At 43.2% G+C, this 15,150-nt stretch overlaps 1 protein-coding gene across 2 annotated transcripts in view; it reads right to left on the minus strand.

The window, feature by feature from the left end:
- The window catches only part of ENPP1 (ectonucleotide pyrophosphatase/phosphodiesterase 1), a 70,583-nt gene extending 61,690 nt beyond the window's left edge, over nt 1-8,893 (minus strand). For both annotated transcript variants that reach the window (XM_026504809.4, XM_057311039.1), the window contains exon 1: nt 8,652-8,893. In XM_026504809.4, coding sequence (XP_026360594.2) covers nt 8,652-8,891 — 240 coding nt within the window. In that variant the 5' untranslated portion in view covers nt 8,892-8,893. The remainder of the gene's footprint in view (nt 1-8,651) is intronic.
- Nucleotides 8,894-15,150: the final 6,257 nt, after the last annotated feature.

The raw sequence follows: 15,150 nt of genomic DNA on the forward strand, positions 1-15,150 counted from the left end.
CACTGCTCCTCAAACTTTAATGTGTGAACAAATCCCGGGGGATCTGCACAAATGCAGATTCTGGCTTGGTAGGTCTGGAGGGGGGCCCAAGATTCCGCATTTTGTACAAGTGCCAAGGAGGTGACGCTGATATTCCAATCTGCGGACTATACTTTGGGTAGCAAGGATGTAAATGCCGTCTGAGTGAGGAAAAATAAGAAATTCAGTCACACCGAAGCTTACCAGTAATCCAAAGAAAAACGAGGGCACATTTTGTGTGCCACTTTGTATATGCTGTCTAATTTAATTCCCCTTAAAACAGCCAGTATGATTTGATCGTCTCCATTTTATTGTTGTGGAAGCTGACAGTCCGGAAACTTAAGTTACTTGCCTACATTCAAACAGTTAATAACAGTTCCAGGATTTAAACCCAAATCTGCCTGACTTCAAAACTATTTGTCAATAAGCTACAGGACTAAAATTAAGAGAATTATTAGAAATTCTTAGAAAGTCTCCCAAATTTCTCTGCGCCATGATTTTTCATCTCCAACATGGAGATAATGGCAGAGCTGTGGTTTAGACCAGAAGAGGTAGCAGATGTAGGAGTATTTTGAAATCTAGCAAGGACCTTATATAAAGATACAGTAAGTCATAACTAGCTGATTCTTTTCATATGTCTAAATCTCTCTTTTTTTTTTAAGATTTTATTTATTTATTTGACAGAAAGAGCACAAGCAGGGGGAGCAGCAGGCAGAGGGAGAGGGAGAAGCAAACTCCCCACTGAGCAGGGAGTCTGATGCGGGGCTCGATCCCAGGACCCTGGAATCATGACCTGAGCCAAAGGCAGGGGCTTAACTTACCGCAACACCCCAGAGCCCCTCAATTCTTAAAATAGTATTGAACGTACACCTTTCCTTAAAGCCGATATTCTTTTTTTTTTTTTTTAAAGATTTTATTATTTATTCGACAGAGATAGAGACAGCCAGCGAGAGAGGGAACACAAGCAGGGGGAGTGGGAGAGGAAGAAGCAGGCTCACAGCGGAAGAGCCTGATATGGGGCTCGATCCCATAACGCCGGGATCACACCCTGAGCCGAAGGCAGATGCTTAACCGCTGTGCCACCCAGGCGCCCCATAAAGCCAATATTCTTAAAACCTTTGGGCTCAGAATTCCTTTATAGTCTTACAGAAAACCCTAAGAAGCCTTTTCGGACAACTGTGGACATTCTTTAAAACCACATCAAAATTCTACAAGTGGTAATTTCTTAAAGGCAAAATGCAACATGAACCTTGAGACAATTTTAATACATTTTTCATACTGTTACATTAAAACCCATTAGTCTATTTGCACTTTGAATGAAACTTACACCCATTCATAGTTTTGTAAATCCTCCACTGGTCCCTTGGAAAATATTAGTTTACTGAGTTATGTAGTTCTTCCAAATGTTGACACAACGTCTTATACCTTACAGAAAAAAACCCCACTCCTTACTATTTCCATCAATTTCTTCAGAAGTCTTTTTTTTTTTTTAAGGTTTTATTTATTCAAGGGAGAGAATGAGAGAGCACAAGCAGGGGGAGCAGCAGAGGGAGAGGGAGAGGAAGAGGCAGGCTCTCCACTGAGCAGGGAGCCTGATGCGGGACTGGACCCCAGGACCATGACCTGAGCCGAAGGCAGATGCTTAACTGACTGAGCCACCCAGGTGTCCTTCTTCAGAAAGTCTTTAAAAATTGGGAAGCTATCAATCATACAGATACAAGGTTCTCCAAAATTCTGATTTTTGCTGGAAAGATTGGATTTTATCATAGGCAACAGGTACCTTTATTGGTTTTCTGCGAAGTGACAAGCTCACATTATGCATTTTGAGAAATGTGTGTCAGATATGAACATCTGAATAACAGTGTATCAGTTTTTCTTTCAAATAAAAATGGTGTTGGGGGGGCGGGGAGCAGCTAGTTCCGCTCACAACTCAATCCGTCTTCCCTCCAGAAAACCACAGTTCTTCATTATCCAGCAGACGTGTGGATGTGTCCTTTCCATTTCACACCTACTAAGGAGACAGGTCACTTAGGGTTGAGATTTAATAAAATCTGCCTCATCGAAGACATTTTCACTGCTTCATCTAGTACATTCTTTTAAGCGAAACAGACTTCTTTTTCGTGTAATCGCAAGAGCATGACTACTCCTCCAACTGGGGCCACCCAGTGCCTGGATTCCTGCTAAGGCGACAGCAGCCGCACCTGCCATTGCTTTAACACCATCAGCGTAAATGTCAACACAGTGAAGAGGGCAAATGACATCATGCTATTGTTGTTAAAATCGTTTGGAATCCATGGTCCCCTGGAAAGCCTTAACTTAGGGACACCCTAGGGACCCACACACCACACTTTGAAAGCTACTGCCTGAAACAGTTTGGCTTTTGAAACTTTGTTCTACCTGTGTTGTCTTTTGATTATAACATATTTATTCAAAATAAAGGTCTGGAGCAACAGGAGACTCTATGTGGAAAAATGTCATAATGACAATTATATTTATATCGCTGCACAACAGCTCCATAAAAACTACTTGAGTTCCTTGCCACGTCTCTCTCTCCATGACGGACCAAAGGTCCCAGATGCTTGCGAACGTCACAAAGCTTTTCAAGGGAGAGAAATCAACTTTAGGAACAAGCTCCTTTCTCTGAAATAGGTCCTGAAAACCATGCTCTTGAAGGACCTCAAACCACACCTGTGATAGAATGTTTGCCACCTAAATCTGTGTAAAATCCTAAGATACGGTGAGAAAAGGATCCATCCACAAATGGAAACCGTTTCCCCCCAAATCCGTACACTGGAAGCTCAGAGGACACGTGATCACTGACACCACACTGATAAAAAGGCAAACGAATGGGATGCCAATCTGTCGTTAAAAGTCTTTTGGTTATCAAAGTTTTCTACTCCCAAATTTCACCTGTAAATTTAACCCACTGTTTCTAGAAGCAGAGTAAATGAACCACTTACACCTGAATACCTTGAGGTACTTAATATATTATGCAGATTCTTTGGGTCCATTCCTATCTTAGTCTGCTCAAACGCTATGACAAAATGTCACAGACTTTAGTGGCTTAAACCACAGAAATTCTCACAGTCCTAAAAGCTGGCAAGTCAAAGGTGAAGACTCTTCTTCCTGGCTTCTGTCTTTCAAGATGTCTTCACAGGACCTTTTCTCAGGTGTGGTGGAGAGGGGCAGAGGGGAGGGAAAGAGACCGCTCCACCTCCTCTCCTTCCCTTTCCTGTAAGGCTACTAATCCCATCATGACAGCCCCACCCTCCTGACCTCATTGCCGTCTAATCACCTCCCATAGGCCCCCGTCCCAAGTATCATCTCATTGGAGAGTTACGACTTCACCGTGTGAATTTGGGAAGGACACAAACATTTAGCCCATAACAATTTCAAGCCTTCTACACCACAGCCTCTGGGAAGGGAGCCCAGCAATCTGTTGTCCTTAAGAGTTTCCGGCTGTTTTCCTAAGCACGCTGCAGTTTGAGAAACCTGATTGCACCCCTGTGAGCCTGCTTCCTAATCTGTAAACTAGGACTGACTGTCACCATACTACTTTCCTGTTCCAGGGTTGCTGACATGTTGAGGATCGATCAAGAATATATGGAAAAATGCTTTCTAAAACTGCAAAGTGCTTTGTGAATAATAATCATCATCTAAACTTTTATCACCTACATTTCTACCAAACCTTATTCTAAAAACTATAAGTAGGGGCGCCTGGGTGTTTCAGAGAGTTAAGTGCCCCACCCTTGATTTCGGCTCAGGTCACGATCTCAGGGTTGTGAGATCAGCCCCATGTTGGGCTCCACGCTGAGTGTGGAGTCTGCTTGAGATTCTCTCCCTCCCTCTCCCTCTGCCCCTCCCTTTCTCTCTCTCTCTAAAAAAAGAAAATAAAATAAAATAATAAAAATTTAAAAAAATAAAAACTAAAAGTGAGGGACACCTAGGTGGCTCTGTCAGTTACGCATCCGACTCTTGGTTTCAGCTCAGGTCATGATCTCAGGGTCCAGAGATCAAGCCCTGTGTCAGGCTCCCTGCTCAGTGGGGAATCTGCTTGAGATTCTCCCCCCACCTAAAATAAATAATCTTAAGAAAAACTAAAAATGAAGGAGGATAAAATAAAGATTATTATAGGTGTTAATTCATATAATAAACCTCGAATAACTAAAATACTCAGGAAATAGCGTTTTCTAGTTAATATGTAGCTGAACATTCTGGTCACTCTTTTGAAAAGCCCTTTTAAATATATTATTATACTTTATTTCCGTGGTAAATACGTAACTTAGATTGTATTTGATGCCAAAGGGCTTTTATTTGAGTCAGCTTTCTGAAAATCAATTCTTGCTACATAGGACTCAGGCTTAAAAGAGTAATCTATGTTCTGCCTTCAACTCATTTGCTAAAAGGTTTCTTGTTTGCCTTCTGTTATTTGGAGATATTTCCTAGTTGATAAAGGCATGTTTATTTTAACCAAAGGCAGATCTCTAACTACAGGTTGTATTCCAAAAGCTTTTATGTTCGTAAATCATTTGAAATATGAAATGCCTCTCCTTCTACCAAAAAAAAAAAAATTATGAATCACAATTAAGTTCTTTAACTTGTCCAAAATGCCCATAATACAGATGAAACACATTTGCTAGTAGTTAGAAGTCACAGGGCTATTTTGCAATGAGATTATCAAACTCATTCTGAATATAAAATTATTTTCGTTTACCTTCACTGTTGGTATCCGAAAAAAAGTAAGCTGGAGGAAGATGAGAATGCGATAGATAAAAATTTCTGCAACTATCCAAACGGATCAATGGTCCTCAGTGCTTTATTACAGAACGCATAAGGCCTCTCAACACGGCCATCAGGGATTCTCTTCACAGTGAGGAATAATGGAGGCAGGTTCAGAGTGAACTGAACAAGCGGAAGGCGAGGGAATAAAGAAAATGCTGAAAGGATGGCTGTGTATCCAGGGAGCAGGAACTGCTGAGGTATCAATGGTGAGAGGGAGACCAGAATGGGACTCAAAGCAGAGAGGAAGTAACTGGAAGCAATGCTGAAGAAAACAGGACCCTGCAAAAGCCACGAAGACTGAATGTGGGGTATGAGAGCAAAGTCACCAACACCGAAGAGGCCTCGATACAAAGGGAGGCAGACTCGCGTTGGCACCTGCGGGACGACCTAACCTGTGCGCAGCCAACGGCCACACTTGGGTCGTTGGTACCTGAGAGGATGGCGGGTGTTAGATCCGGCATCTGAATCCATGCGATCACGAGGGCCTTGGTGGCCTATCCTACGGCCCTCTGACCTGGGCTGGGACCTTCTGTGTACAGCTCCCTCACGGCCTCTTCCGTCTCCCGAGGCCCTAATGAAACGATCTCCCAGTTTTGATCTTACACCTGACCTCTACCCAAGCACTGTCTCCATCAGCGCATCTACATTTAGACTCCTGACTTTCAACTGCTCATATGGGTCTGTGGTCGTGTAGTCAGTCTTCCCATCTTGCCCTTTTCCAAGGCACAGTGTCACCATGGTCTGAGTAAAAATGCAGCGCATTCATTCATTCAACCAAAAGCCGACACTGAGTGTCAGCAGAGAATTAGGGGCACCTAGTGGCTGTCCCTTAAGCATCTGACTCTTGATTTCGGCTCAGGTCCTCATCTCAGAGTTGCTAGATGGAGCCCCCATATCGGGCTCTGTGCTCGGTGGGGAGTCTGCTTGAGATTCTCTCTGCCCCTCTCCCTCTGCCCCTCCCACCACTCAGGCTCTCTAAATAGATAGACAGATAGATAACATTCTTTAAAAAAAAAAAAAAAAAAAGAGCAGAGAATTATCTTGAATGTTCTCCACACCGTATTTTGGATATAAGACAATGTGTCGTAAAAAGGGGAGAAAAACTTACCGAATTAGTAACTTTCATGCCCAAACTTCTGAGAGATAAGAGCAACCTCTGCCACTTAACAAAGAATTCTTTCACTGCAGGTGAAAGTAGTCTTTAACCAGCACCACCCACATATAAAGCCCTTTAAATGTACACAGGTATATGTATTCATAAGCACCACAGCAGGTCACAAACACAAAATGACGCTTTAGAACTCACTGGTCAATGGAAACATGTGCTGCACTGTGGCTGAAAATTCTCTGCCCTTTAAAATGATACCAGGGAATAAGAAAGATTATTTCAAATAAATCTTCAGTCTAACCTCAGTGGAAGTCAAAATTTCAGTTCAAAATTTAATTCGAAACTAAGGCAAGGCATCCAGTATTTAACACATCTATGGAGTACACACACAGTAATACTTCTACTTGCCCTCTGCGTTTTCTGCAGTCTGGCTCAGTGCCTGGGCATGAGCATTTCCAGGGCCCAGGGCCAAAAACCACCAGAGACTGCAATTCTTTCCTTGGACTCAACCACCACACTAAAGAGCAGCAAGGGTAGGACAGGATCTTCCCTTCTTCGTCCACTCTCACATTACCACATCATTTAAGCTTATCTGAAGTATCTTCAGAAAAATGTAACACTTGCCACTGATTATCTCTCTGGAAGGCAACTCTTGTAATTCTCCTGCTAGGTAAAACCTGTGTGGCTGAGGACCAGATCAGTGGTTGGCCTCTAATACTCCCAACCCCGGATGCAATCAGTCAATTCATTTCTTCAGCTTTATGAAAAGTGTGTTGATGTTTAACTTGAAAAAAAGAATCCCATAATTGCAGCTCCTTTCTAGAAGACCTCTCCCAGAACTCTTTGATGTCAATTGTCAAATTCCTTCTGGAGACCCTTCCCTTTAGAAGTGCATCATTTGGGGGGTGGGGGAGGAAGCAGGGTATTGAAGTAGGGAAGAAAAAGAAGAATGAATAAAAGGTTTCACATTCACTTAAGTTACTAATTAAGATTTCAAAAACATAGCAATGAGTTTAGGTGTATCATGTCCCACAGTATTTCATCAAAGACATGAGATAAGAATTCTTTGCCGGTTCGTGTTATAGCAAAAGACCCCACCTAATGGAATAAGAAATATTCATGATTGTACTACTTGTGAAAGGAAGACCTAAGACACTTTCATGTCCAGTACCCAGAGTTACATCATCAGAGCACAATGGAATGCTGTTTGACCAGCTGATTGCAGGTGTCAAAGACTGAAACGCATGTTTCAAAGGTAGACCCTTGCTGTTACCTACTGTGGATCTCTAAGTAAATGAGGAGGAAAGATTTAAAAACTGAATATAGCAATTGGCAATTTAGCGACCTTCCAAGGCTATAGGCATTTAGAAATTACTTCACATTAGAGTTACACACGGATTCAATGTACAATTATTCAATACCTAGCAGTGTACTAAACACCTGAAAATACAGATACTAAATAGTTTATGTGATCATGTTATAAAAGCAAAGGTCTCCCATTAACAGAAACAAAAAAGGTGACTCAAAAGACCAAAAGTAAGTTCTCATCCTGATGCAAAAATATATGTTGAGATACAAACATTACGTGGTTTGTGATTCTTTGAACCTTAGGCTTAAGTTTTAATTACTAAGCATATGACACCATCTCTTTAGTCTAGGAATGTTGGTTCCTCGAAGTATTGTCACATCTCCAAGATACCGAAGATATAGTGAAAATGGAAATGCTTATGAAAGGTTTCAAATATCAGAAAAGATACTCTCCACACAGCATTGTTCGATCATAATGTAAATGATGTTACTTCCATAAATGCAACAAAAGTTATGTCTCCTTGTAATTTTCAATTTACTTCCCCACACACATTGTTCCCATTGGATCCTCATAATAACTCTTTATGCAATGGGCAATGGAGGTGATGTCCTCATTTTAACAAATAAGAAATTGAGGTCTGGGAGAGTTATACAAGGCCTCAGCAATTACTAACTAAACCAAGCATCCAGGCTCTGACTCTGAGCCCAACACTTTCTATCATAGGAATGAAACTCCCCCCCCCCATATTTCATCAAATTAACTATGGATCTTGCAACTGTCATAACAAAATAGAGGAATAATGGTTACGTTTGCTAGCAACAAAAATCTTTTAACCTACGGTTAAAAAAGTGGACAAAGAATCTTCATAACATGAATATTGATGGAATTTCTGAACAGCTGCAAGGAAATTCCTGAGCAGAGCCAAAAGAAAAGGCATTTCCCAAAGTTTCCGATCAAACTTAAAGAACTCTGTTAAATCTTTTCGACTGAAATCAGTTAATGAAAAGAAAGTCATCAATATTACCCCCAGAGTAGACCCCCCCAAAAAAAAAAGTGTTTAAAAGGGGGAAAAAATGTTGGTCTTTCCTAAGACCAACAACTTTCGGGCTAGTCATTCTTCCCTTCTAAAAACTTCGTACTCTGCTGGCGGACAAGCGGTATTTCTAAAGATCGCAATTTTAACAGCTTGATTTCCTAAACGGGGCCTTGGAAGCATCCGTGGCACACATGAGCGTGAACTACTCCCCCGCGGTAATGAGCAGGAACGGAGCGGGGAGCACGTCTGCGAGCCCAGAGGCGAGCGCGTGCAGGCGAAGGGGAGCCGCAGCAACGCTGCCTCTCTCCGGGCCCCCGGTGCTGACCGCGCGCGGAGCGCAGGAGCCCTCGGGCGCCGCCCTCCCCGCCCTCCCGCGCGGGGCCCGGCCGCGGACCTACCAGCGAGAGCACCTTATAGGTGTTGGGGTCTTTGGCCGTGCGGGCGCGCGCCGCCTTCTCCGGCGGCTCCTCCCCCACGTCCATGGGTGCCAGCAAGGACTCAGCGGCCGGCCCGTCCCCGGGCCCCGCGGCGGCGCGACCGCGGCTCGGGTCGCGGCCGTTCCCCGCCGGGTCCTCCCGGGGAACGTGGCCGCCCTCGCCGCCGCTGCTCCCACCCCCCGCGCAGCAGTCGCGCTCCATCGCGGCCCCCGGCGCTCTGGCCCCGCCGCCCCGCCGCGCCTTTAATAGGCTCCGCGCCGGCCCCGCCCCGGCCGCCGCCGCGCCCGCCCCTCGCCGCCAGACCCTTGGCTCCGCGCCCGCCGCCCAGCGCTCGAAGTGAGGGGAAAGCAACTCAACGCCCCGGATTATTTGGCTTCCTGTCTGATTTCGGGCACTCTGCGTGTCGGTTATTTTGGGTCCTTTACGTGGGCGCGTCTTTAACTTCCCCCAAAGCCTTCCCCTCCCCGCGCCCCGGGCACCTTCCGAACACTTGCAGGAATCGCCCTGCGTGGCCTCGCGGCGCGGGCTAGACTGGAATTGCAGAGTGTGGTCTGCAGAGGGCATGAGATCATGGGGCCCCAAAATAGAGCGGGAGGAGGAGGAGAAGGATGCAGCCGAGGCCGGGGCAGCTTCTCTACGGCGGGAGAGTGGAGGCCGGGCCGACCTGTGTTTCCAGTGGGTCAGGCGAATAGGCCGGAGGGGTCGAGGGTGAGACAAGGTGACCTTTTTCTCCTGCGTAGGAGCAAGCGAGAGTTCCCTCAAGGCCCTGCTACCCACTACTGCTCTACCTTGAGAAAGGAATAGCCACCCTTCAGAATACCTGATGTAACCAAAGCACTCGTCTATGAGGGATACTTCGTTGTCACGGTTTCATGTGGTTTCTGGGTTTTTCTCGCTGATCGTGCCTTCATATCTGTATTTATTAGTTCCTTTAGCCATTCTGTGTCGAAGGCTCCCAAGTGTCAATGTTGCCTGATCTGAGGTTGACGCTGATACTTGGTTAGCAGTATTGGACATTTTAACAGTCTGAAATACTCTGATACTTTATTTCTGAACGAGGGCATGAACAGTAAGCTATAATTCTTGAGGCGTTTTGATTCACCTTTGATTCTACAACTTTCACATTTCCTTCCTCATCAGAAAAACCACAAGTGTGTAGTGAAGTGATTCTTGTCTGTCAAGGGGAAACCAGTGACTTTCAACTGCTTTGCAACACCAGGGACTGACTTTGGGGACTAAAGAAAGTTATACAGTCCAAAGACAATTGTCAATTCATTTTGACTACGCGAATGTATACAAATATTCTTTTTAAAAAGCTGAGGATGGATATTTAACAGATATAAAGTGTGTGTTGTTCCCTTTAAAATCGTCCATTTAGGAAGCTTTCCATTTCTATTGACTCATTCATGCACTCATTCATTCATTCAATAATAAGCCTTTCAATTCAATCTTTTGGCCTCCACAACTACGTATACCGTATCGAAATGAATAAAAGTATGTATTTCTCAAGTAGCTCTCAGTCTGGTTGAAGGGGGTAAAGACAATAAACAAACAACAACAAATTAAAACCCAAGTCAGTCCTATATGCAAAATAGAGTCACAAGATATTTTGAAAGTTTAGTGGAAAGGTAACTGACATCTGGAAGAAGTAAAGGCCATCCCTCAAAACATGACTGAGCTCTTTTTTTTTTCTTTAATTACCTTTGAGTCAGCTTACAAACCACCCAAGAGAAACAGGTTTTCACTATTTCGTAGTCATACATATTTTTTACCCAAACTTGGCTCCAAATTTTCCTTTAACTGTTTCCAAAAATCAGATTCAAGGACAAAGATTTGCGCCACAGAGACTGGTCAAATGAGTGTCAAAACTTCTAAAAGAGACTCAAACTTCCAGAGTGGCTTTGAACCTGACAAAACTCATGGAATCAGTATACTGATCATAGGCATCCCAAGACAAAGAATCACTTTCCAGGCTTCACCCAGGGAACAGTGAGCACACCTTCTGCAGGGACACAAAGTCAACCGCCCTCAGGGAGTGAGACGGCCCCTGCAGGTGACCTGTGTGCTCTTCTTAACAGGGGTGAGGATTTACTCAGCAGGATCCTGTGCCCATTGTGGCCAGAGAGATTTCTCAAGAGACACAGGAAATTTAGATGTTTGTGTGAATTCTCCAGATTGCAAAATTTTGTCTACAAAATTCAGAAAAACAATTTCTTTAAACACTTGAAAGGCCAAACAAAATGTAACACATCTGCAGGGTGGGCCTGGCTCACAGGCCACCAGGATGTGGCCTCTGTCTTACGCTCAGGCTTCGCCTGTGCCATTAGGGACTTCTATGGGTAACTATAAAAGTCTCATTGAAATTTTAAAATCAGAGGAATAAGAATGGATCAATTGAGTATGCCACTCGTACTGCTTAGCTACAGACATCGCCATGCCTGCGGTGAAGTCGTGCCTCGGTCTTGTTTCTATTCCAAATAGTCGAAGGGGCAGCTTCACACTCCAAGTACAGCAGAACTTCCCTGGTTAGTGCAAGGTTAATAATGACTGTTTCATCCTTGGTCCTAAGCGACTCTGCTATAATGATTGAAGTCCGTGATCCAGTACAGCAGGAAAGATGAGAGTCTAAGAGTTTATAAGATTCGTTAAGTTTTATTCTACAGAAATATTTAAACACTTCTCCTTCAGTGCCTGAAACTTGAGACACAGATAAGACCAAAGCACCAAATAAAACCAACTTATCTGTGTTTGAAGGATGATTTCTCAACTTGAGGAACAGTTCTTCTTGGATTTTAAAAACTGAAATTATTTTAGTAATTATTTTCCCAGCTGTTCCTGAGCTCGTCCAGCTTTCTCCAAATCCCAGTAAAACATGAAAGACATCTAGCCCAGCCTAAGAACGAAAAAACCACATGACTCTTTAATCTTCGTGAGACATAGAAAAAATTATTTTCCATGCATTAATTTATTTTTAAGATGTTGTACGACATCCTTTCTCTTTCCTTTTTGTAAGCACAAACATAAGCTCTCTGGGAGAAGCTTGGAAAACTATGTGACCTTGTACAGATTACGAGAACTCTCTGAGTCTTGGCTTCCTCATTTATAAAATGGTGTTACAAATAATACCATAGAATTACACGGCTATCTCCAAACGCCAACAAAACAGTGAACATTTCCCCAACTTACACAAAAATTTAAATGTCTCCTTTCCATATTTAAATGACTCAACTCAAGCCCCTAACAGAGAGAAAAAAAACAATTTCATCTTCACATAAACAATGCATGATTTATACTTGGTTTCTGGAAAGGTTTGAGAGCTGCCAGGGAGAATGCATCTACAAAGGGAGAGCCCGTGGGGTCAGGCAGGGATGCTTGCCTCTCTGGGATGGAGGAGAGATGGCTTGTTATCAGGTAGATAGCAAAATGAGTGAAGTGAACCCCAAAGTATAAAATGCAATTGAGAGTAACTGAAACTGCGGAAACATGGAAAACACATATCCCATCTGGAGGGAGCTGCTGTCCAGGCCTTCGCTTTCTGGTTGTCTGCACTCTCTGACACTCCCGTAGTCCCCTATATCTCATTTCCAACAAAACCCCGGGGTGCCAATAATCTGAATGTGTGCCTTGCTATTTGCGTTCTATGTGCCTCCTGTCTTTTCTTTCCCTCGGTTCCTCCTTCACTTCTTTAAATTTGTGATAATTTTTTTATTGTACCATGCTAATTCCTCTGTTGAATTTTAGCTTTCTTAAAAGTGCTTTTCTTACTCATTACTCTATAAGTTCTAATAGGCAACTTTAACTTACCATCTACTTCAAATTGATACTGACTTCATTCTGGTAAAATATAGTGGTTTTTTCTGCAATACATTTCTATTTCCTCATCCTTTCGTTTGTTTGTTCAAGATTTCATTTATTTATTAGAGAGAGAGAGAGAGAGCAAGTGCAGAAGTGTGGGTGGGGGCAGAGGAAGAGGGAGAAACAAACTTCCCGCTGAGCAGGGAGCCCGATGCTGAACTCAATCCCAGGACCCCGGGATCATGAGCTGAGCCAAAGGCAGACGCTCAGCCAACTGAGCCACCCAGGCGCCCCCATTCCTCATCCTTCTTTCACTATTAGTGTTATATATATTAATCTATATGTGTTACAAAGCTAATGAAGCAGTGTTGTAATCATTGTTTTAAACAACCATGTTTTAGAGAAATTAAGAGAACATACATGCACACACATACATACACACACAGATTTTTTTTTCCCCCTGAACATGAGTCACTTTTTCTTGTTTCTTTGCATGTATTATAATTTTGGGTTGAACACTGGACTCCCAGATACTGTGTTATAGCAACTCTGGATTCTGATTATTTTTCTGACATTTTTAATACTCCCCTGGACTTATAGCTACAGATTTGTCCTACTGTTTTCTTTCTTTTTCCTTCTTTCTTTCTTTCTCTTTCTTTCTTTCTTTCTTTCTTTCTTTCTTTCTTTCTTTCTTTCTTTCTTTTTCTAAATATTTTATTTATTTATTTATTTGACAGAAAGGGAGACAGCCAGAGAGAGAGGGAACACAAGCAGGGGGAGTGGGAGGGGAAGAAGCAGGCTCATAGCAGAGCAGGAAGCCCGATGCGGGTCTCGACCCCAGGACCTGGGACCACACCCTGAGCCGAAGGCAGCCACTTCAGGACTGAGCCACCCAGGCACCCCCATCCTGCTGTTTTCTACCCTTGCCATTTTCACACCTCCCTACCAACCCCACCAAATCTAGTCCACTCCTCTGGTGGCTAAAGGCTAAAAATTCTCTCTATTCTTATCCAAAGCCCTAGTAGTTTTTCAAGAATAAATGCTTCTCAACTTATCTTCCATTGGTCAATTTACAGAACCCTGAAATCATTGTTCTGTCCATTTTTATACTTGCATATGGTGAAGAAAATTTGCAAATCTTTTTAGCTGACATAGCTGGAAATCCATTTCAGATTTTTAAGTTAATGCTGGAAATTTGAACATATTTATTTAAATTTTTCAGTACTGGCAGCTGTGGGGTACCTGGGTGGCTCACTCAATTGGGCATCCGAATCTGACTCTTGATTTCGGCTCGGGTCATGATCTCAGGGTTGTGAGATTGAGCCCCACGTCTGGCTCTGTGCTCTGTGCGGAGTCTGCTTGGGGTTTTCTCTCTCCCTCTCCCTCTGCCCCTTCCCTCACTCTTTCTCTCTCTCAAATAAATAAATAAATCTTTTTAAAAGACCACAAATAAAAATTGGCAACTGAGTCAATATTTTTAAAGACACCATGGAGGCCAACAAATGTACCTGAAAGATTCATTGAACCATAGGCTCTCAATTTGAAGACTCTATCTTAAGTGTATGCCAAGTGTGCTTGCAAAGCACTGAAATTCTCTCTCAGTTTTCATTTTAACACCAGGCTAGGAATTCCCTGTCTGTGCCCATGTCCACTCCATAAAGGCTAAATCACAGTATTTCAATCCCTTTGTATTTCTTTGGGGTAACTCAGTGACGGGGGTAATGAAGAGTCAACTGTGTGTTGAGCTGAGTTAAGGTGTGAAGGGGACTGGTTCCCCAATATATAATCAGTGTATTATTCCAGAAGAAAGGAAATTGGATGCTAGAAAGCGAAAACAACAAATGTCCACTAAGACCTCTTTAGCACCTTCTTTACTATTGAACTTTCTAGGCATTGTGAGGATCTCCATGGGCAGTTTCATCCAAGATAACAAATTGCTACTTAAAGATTGTGGACATTATGCCTGCTCTTTGGAAGTCTCTTTATTTTAGGAAATATCTGTAGAAAAGACACAAATATATACATGAGGATTCAGATGCACAATTATATTAAATAAATGATCTTGTTGCCTTCTAAGCCTTCATCTCATTGGGTAACCAGGGATTGAGGTGATCATGGGGCAAGCTAGATCATATTATCTCAATCCTTTTTAGTATCTTCGGGGTAACTCAGTGTTTGGGGTAATAGTGCTCATTCTTTCTGTTTGCTGCCATATCTCTACTCCCCAGGACGTTTGTCGGCAGGGGTTGGACGGAGCTGTCAGTAAGCAGTATGGGAGAGGCTTGCACTGGCTTGCTCTTTTGGGGTTTTTCTTTGGACTTTTGCTGATCTATGTGGGCAATGTGAGTTCCAATCTGGTCTCAGGGCACATTCAGCGATGTCTTCTGAAATGCTGTTAGTAAACGTCTGACTTGCTTTCTTGGCTCCAACAAAGCTCAGAACTTCTTTATATTTGATTAAACTCTGCCTCAACCCATGGTAGGGCTACAAATACTTCCCAGTACAGCCACATCCTCCATCCAACCATGGTCTGAGTGCTTTATATTTGACTGAGTTAGCAACACTTTATCCTTAGCTGTAAGGTTTATAGTGTAACTCCACTGGCTCTCAGCTCAGTAATTTCCACATTCCCACGATGTGCGCAGGAACTTGTGAATTGTTCCCT

Source organism: Ursus arctos, unplaced genomic scaffold, assembly GCF_023065955.2.
Source record: "Ursus arctos isolate Adak ecotype North America unplaced genomic scaffold, UrsArc2.0 scaffold_13, whole genome shotgun sequence".
NCBI classification, from domain to species: domain Eukaryota; kingdom Metazoa; phylum Chordata; class Mammalia; order Carnivora; family Ursidae; genus Ursus; species Ursus arctos.